The 10011-nt window shown below is 49.4% G+C and overlaps 1 protein-coding gene across 7 annotated transcripts in view; it reads left to right on the plus strand.

Moving 5' to 3' along the window:
- The window catches only part of SLC7A7 (solute carrier family 7 member 7), a 56029-nt gene that overhangs the window by 43452 nt on the left and 2566 nt on the right, over positions 1-10011 (plus strand). For all 7 annotated transcript variants that reach the window (XM_051822635.2, XM_051822633.2, XM_008269346.4 and 4 more), the window contains exons 4-10: positions 1425-1550; positions 3092-3236; positions 6313-6436; positions 6680-6783; positions 7071-7167; positions 9455-9604; positions 9791-9974. In XM_051822635.2, the coding sequence (XP_051678595.2) occupies positions 1425-1550; positions 3092-3236; positions 6313-6436; positions 6680-6783; positions 7071-7167; positions 9455-9604; positions 9791-9974 (930 nt within the window). The remainder of the gene's footprint in view (positions 1-1424; positions 1551-3091; positions 3237-6312; positions 6437-6679; positions 6784-7070; positions 7168-9454; positions 9605-9790; positions 9975-10011) is intronic.

A 10011-nucleotide genomic window follows, 5' to 3' on the forward strand; every position in this document is an offset into this window, starting at 1 on the left:
ACTTTTTCTGAGATTGTTTTTTTTTTTTCTTTTGACAGGTAGAGTGGACAGTGAGAGAGAGAGAGAGAAAGGTCTTCCTTTGCCGTTGGTTCACCCTCCAATGGCTGCCATGGCTGGTGCGCGGCGGCCGGCGCACTGTGCTGATCCAAAGGCAGGAGCCAGGTGCTTCTCCTGGTCTCCCATGGGGTGCAGGGCCCAAGCACTTGGGCCATCCTCCACTGCCTTCCCAGGCCACAGCAGAGAGCTGGCCTGGAAGAGGGACAACCGGGACAGAATCCAGCGCCCTGACCGGGACTAGAACCCGGTGTGCCGGCGCCGCTAGGTGGAGGATTAGCCTAGTGAGCCGCGGCGCCGGCCTGACTTTCTCTGAGATTGTAATGAGAACTCTGAGAAACACATGCAGGGACCAACGCTGTGGTGTGGCAGGTTAAGCTGACGCCAGCATCTCATAACGGGAGCACTGGTTTAAGTCCCAGCTGTTCTGCATCTGATCCCGCTTCCTACTAATGTGCTTGGAATGGCAGCGGAGGGTGGCCCAAGTGCTTAGGTCCCTGCCACCCTTGTGGGAGATCCTGATGAAGTTCCTGGCCCGGATCTGGCTGTCATAGGCATTTGGGGAATGAGCCAGCAGATGGAAGGTCTCTTTCTGTTACTGCCTTCCAAAAACAAACAAACTTTAAAGAAAAAACAAAAACCAAACCAACAACCCCCACTCTTAAGGGTGACCCGTGAACTTTACTGTAGTTCATTAGGGGAACACCTTGCCTCAACCCCAGAGGAGGAGAAAGGACTGAGGAATGTGGCCCATACTTCTGTGGAGTCTGGTCAGGAAAAATGCCCTGTCCCCATTCTATGGGAACTGCTTTTAGCTCCAGGAATCTTTGCAAGCACAAAAACAAGCGGCTGAACTGGCAGGCAGTGGGCAGGAAGTCTGGCCGCACGTCCTGACCTGCTGGTCCAGATGTTGGCCAAGTCGCAACAGGACGTGTCAAGGTTAGCAGTAATACCGGAGTCGGCGTGCTGGGTCCTGGGGCCTGTGGGAGCGGCAGACTGCGACTTTTCAGAGCCGAGAGCTAGAAGGCACCACTGATCCCGTCCAGCTCTCGGTTGCCTCTCACTGCTGTGATTGGGAGTCTGGGTGCACTTTTGTCTGTGAGCAAATGCACAGTCCCTCTGTGTCTCCACCTCAGGTGCTGGGGGCAGGGAGTGTGCTGGTGCTATGTACAGGGTGCTCAGCAGGTGCCTTTGGGTGCTGATGATGGTGAGGAGAGGCGGAGGTTTCCAATAAAGAGCCAGTAAAGGCCCAAGCGTGTGCTGTCTGGCCGAAGCATCTGTCTTGGTGATTGGACCTGGAAAAACTTGGGAGCCCAAGGCTGGCTGGGTGGGAGGGGATCAGCCACCAATCAGTATTCTTTTTCTTTCAGGTCTCTTGACTTTCGTAAACTGTGCTTATGTCAAGTGGGGAACTCTGGTACAGGACGTTTTCACCTACGCTAAAGTTTTAGCACTGATTGCGGTCATCATTGCAGGCATTGTTAGGCTTGGCCAAGGTAAGAAATATTATCAACGGCAACTAACATTTGTCAAGCATTTTCTGGGAGCCACACTTGACTCAGTGCTCTCTGTGCATCATCTCATTGGATTGCCACAGTCACCTTATTTGGTTGGTGTCATTGTTTTTCCCATTTTATGGATGAGGAAATGGCTGCAGAATTAAGTGCCCTGCTGCCCAAGTCCCAGGCAATAAGTGTTGGAGCTGAAATTTGTACCCAGGCAGACCGTCCTTTACCTGTTAGGCGTGCTGCTGCCCAGAGGAGGCCGCTCTTGGCAAAAGGGCTGACAGCTGTGCACTGAGAGCTGGTGTTTGCAGAGTGACGAGCCTAATATTACGGTAATAACTGTTCTGCCAAGGTCAGAAACAAACTCCTTGTACCTAATCCTCAGCAGTTTCCAGGTATGAACGAACACCTGCCCTACAATCACAGTTTACCTGAGTGCACTGAGCCCAGGCTTCCCTCTACCCTGGTCAGCCCTGGCTGGTGTTAGCAAGGGGGTGGGACCCAGCCAGCCTACAGAGCAGCGCAGAGTAGCACCACTCCTGTTCTCTAGCCCTTCTGTTCCCTAGTGGATTCTTTTTTTTTTCTTTTTAGATTTATTTATTTATTTGAAAGGCAGAGCCACAGAGAGGCAGAGAGAGAGAAAGAGAGAGAGAAAGAGAGGCAGGGAGAGAGGGGGAGAGAGAGAGAGGAGTCTTTTGTTCACTAGTTCACTCCCCAAATAGCCACAGTGGCCAGAACTGGGCTGATCTGAAGCCAGGAGCTTCTTACGGGGGTCTCTTATGTGGGTACGGGGGCCCAAGTAGTGCAGGGGCCCGAGGACTTGGGCCATCTTCTTACAGCTTTCCCAGGCCATAGCAGAGAGCTGGATTGGAAGTGGAGCAGCCCATGTGAGATGCCAGCATTGCAGGTGGTGGCTTCACTCACTACACCACAGCACTGGCCCCTCCCTGTTGGATTCTTGTCCTTTCCTATTTGTCATGGGTCCTTGCGGTCAGGATCCCCACACACGCCACTGTCTGCATTCTGGCACATTTTTGTAGATGTGTTTCTTCTGTTTCCTGTTTCTTTTCTTGTTAAGCATTTTATTTATTTGAGAGGCAGAGAGAGAGAAAGACACATGGAGAGAGAACTCCAGTCCACTAGTTCACTCCCCAAATGCTTTTAACAGCCAGGGCCAAAACTGGGAGCTGAGAATTCAATCATGTCTTCCACATGGGTGACAAGAACCCACTTATTTGAGTCATCCCCACTGCCTCCCAAGGTCTTTGTTAGCGGGAAGCTGGAGTCAGGGGTTGGAACTGGGAATTGAACCTAGGCACTATGATGTGGGATGCAGGCATCTTGACCAGTGTCTGAACCACCAGGCTAAACGCCCACCCCCTGTTCTGTGCTTCTGCAGTGGTACCCTTGCTGCCACATGGGTTCAAAGCCACTTACCTGCTATTACTGCTGTATTCTACTCCTTTACTCAACCATCTGGAAGTTGGGGAACAAGCCACTAATCTTTCTGCCTTCTAATGTTTGGGTTCTAGGAGGCACGGCTCACTTTGAGAATTCTTTTGAGGGCTCATCATTTGCAATGGGTGACATTGCCCTGGCATTGTACTCAGCTCTCTTTTCCTACTCGGGCTGGGACACCCTCAACTATGTCACTGAAGAGATCAAGAATCCCGAGAGGTAGGTACCTCACGGCTAACTTTCCACAGCAATGCTGGCCATCATTTATTGAACTCCTTCTGTGTGCCAGTCACAGTACATCACAAACACCTGTGGGGTTGATTTTATCAGCTCCATCTTAATTTTTAAAAAACGACATATTTATTTGAAGGGCAGAGAGATGGGCGTTGAGGGAGCTGGTGTGGTGGAGAGAAAGAGGTCTTTTATCTGCTGATTCACTCCCTAAATGGCTATAACCGTCAGGGCTGGGCCAGGCTAAAGCCAGGAGCTGGGAACTCCATAAGGGTCTCCCATGTGGTCGACAGGAACTCAAGTAGTTGAGCTTCCCAAAAGCATTAGTAGAGAGCTGCATTGGAAGTGGAACAGCTGGGACTGGAACCAGCATTCTGATATGAGCCATCTGTACACCAATGTCTGTCCAATGAATTTACTTAAAAATTTTTAAAAACTTATTTGAAAGTCACACACACACACACAGAAAAATGAAGCTCTCCTATCTGCTGGTTCTCTCCCTGAATGTCCACAACAGCTGAGAGTGGGCCAGGCCAAAGCTGGGAGTCAGGAACCCAGAGTCTCCCAGGGACCCAACTCCCTGAACCATCAACTGCTGCCTCCCAGCATATGTAACAGCAGGAAGCTGGAACTGGGATAGTGGCTAGGACTTGAACTCAGGCACCCCAATATGGGATGCAGGTATTCCAACTGGTAACTTAATTGTTGTGCCAAATGCTTGCCCCTACTAGCTCCATTTAATTTATTATCTCATTTTATTTGAAAGGCAAAGAGACAGAGACAAAGATCTTCCTTGTGCTGGTTAATCCCCAAAAGCCTCTAACAGCCAGGGCTAGGCGAGACCAAAGCCAGGAGCCTGGAATTCAATCTGGGTGTCCCACAGGAGTGGAAGCAACCCAACTTACTGGAGCTGTCACTACTGCCTCTCAGGATACACATTAGCAGAAAGCTAGAGTCAGAGTGGAGTCAGGATTCAAACCTAGGCCTTCAGATTTGGGATGTGGGCATCCCAAGGAGTATCTTAAATGCTGTGCTGAATGCTCACCCTTGTAAAGTTTTTCTAAAAAGTCCTTTTCACACTCGTTCATTTACTCTTGCATTAATTAAAGAAGATTGTACCATGTGCTTATGTATGTTCTAACAATAGATTTTGCAGGGCTGGCACTGTGGTATAGCAGGTAAAGCCACCGGCTGGAGTGCTGGTATCGCATATGGGCGCTGGTTCAAGTCCCAGCTGCTCCACTTCCTATCCAGCTCTCAGCTATGGCCTGGGAAAGCAGTAGAAGATGGCCCAGGTCCTTGGGTCTCTGCACCCATGTGGGAGACCCAGAAGAAGCTTCTGGCTCCTGGCTTTGGGTCAGCACAGCTCCTGCTGTTGCTGCCAACTGGGAAGAGTGAACCAGCGGATGGAAGACCTCTCTCTCTTTCTCTGCCTCTCCTTCTCTCTCTCTCTCTGTAACTCTTTCAAATAAATAAATAAATCTTTAAAAAATATATATTTTACTTGGTATATCTTTTACCCACATAGATAACTTTAGGTTTTAAACTTATGGAAACTGCCGGTGCCGCGGCTCACTAGGCTAATCCTCTGCCTTGCGGCGCCGGCACACCGGGTTCCAGTCCCGGTTGGGGCGCCGGATTCTGTCCTGGTTGCCCCTCTTCCAGTCCAGCTCTCTGCTGTGGCCCGGGAGTGCAGTGGAGGATGGCCCAAGTGCTTGGGCCCTGCACCCCATGGGAGACCAGGATAAGTACCTGGCTCCTGCTGTCGGATCAGCGCGGTGCGCCGGCCGTGTCGGCCATTGGAGGATGAACCAAGGGCAAAGGAAGACCTTTCTCTCTCTCTCTCTCTCACTGTCCACTCTGCCTGTCAAAAAACAAAAAAAAAAAACCAAAAAAACAAAAAAAAACCAAAAAAAAAGACAAAAAAAACAAACAAAAAAAACTTACGGAAACCTTCCTTTGTTTCCCAATTCCTTGATTCCCACGTTCATCCTGGCATTATGTTGCTTGTCATTCAAGCAGATCACCACATGCTTTATCTAAATTGCCCTGTAGTCTTGCAGGGTGAAAGGAGCATTGGATAGGGAGTCAAAGAACCTGCATTTTTTTACTGATTGTGAGTGATTCGTTCAAGGTCATCCAACAAGTCTCAGGTTGCTTCCTTATCTGTAACTGAGGGGGTTGAATTATAGCATCTCCAGGGCTTTTCCTGGCTCTAAAACACCATGATTCTGGGAACTACGTTTTGCCAGTGGGTAGAGTGTCTGTAAATTTTCAAGATCAAAAGAATAACAATTCCTATACCAATAAACTCTTTTGACTTTGAGAGACAAAGCACTGCTGGCCTACATCGGCTGTGGCTACCTTGGGAGCAGAGGTGATAGAAGCTGGGTAGAAGCCTGGCTGGTGCTTCCACCTACTGGACAGAAGCTGAATGACTCCAGTACTTGCCCCTCTGCTTTTCTGGTGACACTGTCAAGGATGTTTATATAGATCATGGCTTTCTTGGGCTACAGGGACCGTGAGAAGTCTTTGTGCCCTTATCTTGGCCACAAGTGAGGCTGGCACCCAAGGTTCTCAGAGAGGGTGAGTGGACACTCTCTCTCCCAGGTTGCTTGTTCAGAAACACATGTTGCTCTTCCCACCGAAGGCCTAGCTTATTCTCTGGAGATGTTAGATTTCACAATTTGCCTCCATAATTTCTTATAGTTTTAATCTTAAAATTTCCAGTGTTGATAATCTTAGAGAATGAATCCTGATACTGTGAGAACTTTGGATGTAAAAACAGCTTCCATCTGCTATGCTGTTTGCTGTGATATAGTACATTAATTCTCTTTTTCTTTCTGTGGCGTTTTCTCCTGTGATATTCCTTTCCCCTAATGCTCTTTAGTTCTACAGAGTTCAGAGCTTCAGCCACTGTCCTAGGCTGAGGGCAGAGGCACTGGAAAATGCAGCAAGAATCTCTGTCCCTGGAAAGATTGGCGTGGCAGGGAGAGTCAGGATGGAAGGAGGCACAGGGATGTGACTGTGGGACTAATATATCCTTTACTCTGTTTGGCTGTAGGAACCTGCCCCTGTCCATTGGTATTTCCATGCCTGTTGTCGCCATCATCTACATCTTGACCAATGTGGCCTATTACACTGTGCTAGACATGAGGGACATCTTGGCCAGTGATGCTGTTGCTGTGGTAAAGGATTTTCACTAGCAGGAGAAGGTTAAGGGTGTGTTGGGCTTCTGGGTATCTCTCAGCTCTTGAAATTCTTGGAAAGGGGGTAGACAGCCTTAGAGGAGTACGTGTAGGATCCTGGGCTTGCAAGAAGGTCCTGTGACCCCCACTGTAGTGGAAGGGTTGGGTTTCTGGGGAATGCCTCTCCACCTCTATCATCACGTTGACTTCCTGGTAATGACCTCTCCATTTATTTCCCTTTAGACTTTTGCAGACCAGATTTTTGGAGTATTCAACTGGACAATTCCACTTGCAGTTGCTTTATCCTGCTTTGGTGGCCTCAATGCCTCCATTGTGGCTGCTTCTAGGTAACACTGGCATCTTTTGCTGGGGTTCATTTTGTGAAGAGTTATAGCTGGAGATGGTAGAACTTCTAGAACCTGGATTTTAACCGCCCGTGTCCCCCAGATGACACCTTTTGTCTTGCTGTTCCCATCAGCAGTCTCCAGTTGTCACTAATCTCAACACTGAACTCCATTCCATCTTATGCACTCTTTTGAAGGGGTAGCAGAGAGGGAGGGCCACATGGCAGGTGAACCAAGTTACACCCAGTGTCTCACAGCTATCTCAGTCTCTCTTGTTTTTCCTAAAACAGGCTGTTCTTTGTGGGCTCAAGGGAAGGCCATCTCCCTGATGCCATCTGCATGATTCATGTGAAGCGGTTTACGCCTGTGCCTTCTCTGCTCTTCAATGTAAGTGATCTCAAGGATGACTGGAAGCCGGATTGTGGGGGGAAACTTTGGTAATAGTGGATGCCGGCTGTTCTAGTTTCCACGAGGCTTAAAGGATTTTTTTTTTTTTAAAGATTTATTTATTTATTTGAAAGGCAGAGTTAGAGGAAGATCTTCCATCTGCTGGTTCACTCCCCAAATGGCCGCCAATGGCTAGAGCTGGGCCAGTATGAAGCTAAGAGCCGGGTGCTGCTTCTGGGTCTCCCATGTGAGTGCAGGGGCCCAAGCACTTGGGCCATCTCCCACTGTTTTCTCAGGTGCTCTAGCAGGGAGCTGGATCGGAAGTGGAGCAGCTGGTACTCAAACTGGTGCCCATATGGGATGCTGGTGCCGCAGGTGGCTTTACCCACTGAGCCACGGGGCCGGATCCTCAAAGGAGATTGATAGTGTAGTGCCTTAGCGAAGTTTTTCTAACTGCTGCAGTGTTTCCTGAGATCTGTTCTCAGGAATGGTGATCACCCTGTTCTAAGGTAAAAGATCAAGTACAGGAATACACTGCAGTGACTGATTGCCATTCAGTGAGTGATGTAGTTTTTAAGAGAAGAAATGATTGCTTTTGCTCTTCAAATAAATGAAATTGTAAATTAAAATTTAAAAAAATCTTGCAGAAGGCCGTCTCCAGATGGCTTCAACCTACATTTTTAGCTCATTTCTTTCTACTCAACTCCACGTTGCTTTTTTGTAGGACTCTCTGATGCTATTTCTCTTACCTAAAAGTCTTCTCTATAATTTGCAATCCTAATTTTCAAAATCCATTTCAAATGAACTCACCATTTAAAAAAATTTTTTTTTAAATTTTCTTTAAAAGGCAGGGCCGGCGCCGCGGCTCACTAGGCTAATCCTCCGCCTAGCGGCGCCGGCACACCGGGTTCTAGTCCCGGTCGGGGCGCCGGATTCTGTCCCGGTTGCCCCTCTTCCAGGCCAGCCCTCTGCTGTGGCCCGGGAGTGCAGTGGAGGATGGCCCAGGTGCTTGGGCCCTGCACCCCATGGGAGACCAGGAAAAGCACCTGGCTCCTGGCTCCTGCCATCGGATCAGCGCGGTGCGCCGGCCACATCGCGCTGGCCGCGGCGGCCATTGGAGGGTGAACCAACGGCAAAAGGAAGACCTTTCTCTCTGTCTCTCTCTCTCTCACTGTCCACTCTGCCTGTCAAAAAAAAAAAAAAAAAAAAAAAAAAAAAAAAAAAGGCAGGCAGATGTCTTGTTGGTTCACTTCCCCAAATACCTGCAATAGCCAGAGCTGGGACAGGCCGGAGCTGGGAGCCCAGAACTCAGTCCAGGTCTCCCATGGGGGTGGCAGGGACCCAAGTACTTCAGCCATCATTTGCTGCTTCCCAGGGTGCACAATAGCAGGACGCTGAGTAGCTGGGACACAAAGCAGGCACTCCAATATGGGATGCCCATGCCCAAGTGGTGATTTAATCACATGCCTGCCACAAAAAAAATTTTTTTAAAGATTATTTGAAAGGCAGAGTTACAGAAAGGGGGGGTAGAGAGAAAGAAATCATGCTTCCATCTGCTGGTTCACTCCCCCAAATGGCTGCAAAGGTCAGAGTTGGGCCAGGCTGAAGCCAGGACATTCATCCGGGTCTCCCATGTGGGTGCAGGGGCCCAAAGACTTGAGCCCTCTTCTGCTGCTTTCCCAGGTGCATTAAGCAGCGAGCTGGATCAGAAATGGAGCAGCTGGAACTTGAATTGGCACCTGTATGGGACGCGGTTGCTGCAGGTGGTAGCTTTACCTGCTATGCCAGAGCACCAGCCCCACAAAATATTCTTTAAAAAAAAAAATTGAGACGAAGAGCTCCTGTTTGCTGATTTACTCTGCAAATAACTGGGCTGAGAACCCAATCTAGGTCTCTTATGTGGATGGCAGGGACCCAACCACCTGAGCTGCTTCCCAGGGTCTGGTGCCAGGAAGTTGCAGCCTGGGGCCCCAGCTTGGAATTCAGTCCAGGCACTCTGATAGGGCATGTGGGTGTCGCAACTGTCATCTTAACCACGCAGGTAAACACCCACACCTACGTGAAGTATTTTTTGAGGGGCTGTACTTTATTGAAGGTTAACTTGATAAAGGTTTGAAGAACCAGTTGAAAGGCTAATGACTGATAGGAAATGAGATCCTGAAACAGGTGCTAACTCAGGTGGGAACAGTAGAGACTCAGGACTTGACAGGGAATGGATCTGTAGGGATGGAGGGGATATGCCTTGAGATGAAAAGGCCCCGAGAGCTGACTTGGATCGCACCTGCAGGGCATCATGGCACTGATCTACCTGTGTGTGGAGGACATCTTCCAGCTCATTAACTACTACAGCTTTAGCTACTGGTTCTTTGTGGGGCTCTCCATCTTGGGTCAGCTCTACCTGCGTTGGAAGGAGCCCGATCGACCTCGTCCTCTCAAGGTAACTCACCTCTGGTCCCTCAGAACAGCTAGCGCTGCAGCTACTGGGCGTTCTCGCGAGTTTACTCAGACACCTTTGCCTAGGGCTTGAAGGTGGTAGTGGGCTGGGATCCTTACGGGAGGCGGGGTTATTGTGGCTGTCAAGGGTCCTGAGCTAACACCCAGTTGTTTTGTCTGTGCCCCATAGCTCAGCCTTTTCTTCCCCATTGTCTTCTGCCTCTGCACCATCTTCCTGGTGGCTGTTCCGCTTTACAGTGACACCATCAATTCCCTCATTGGCATCGCCATCGCCCTCTCAGGCCTGCCCTTTTACTTCCTCATCATCCGAGTGCCCGAGCAAAAACGACCTCTTTGCCTCCGAAGGATTGTGGGTAAGCCTTGGATCCATGAGTCACCTCAGCTAGTCTA

Source organism: Oryctolagus cuniculus, chromosome 12 (genome assembly GCF_964237555.1).
Source record: "Oryctolagus cuniculus chromosome 12, mOryCun1.1, whole genome shotgun sequence".
NCBI classification, from domain to species: domain Eukaryota; kingdom Metazoa; phylum Chordata; class Mammalia; order Lagomorpha; family Leporidae; genus Oryctolagus; species Oryctolagus cuniculus.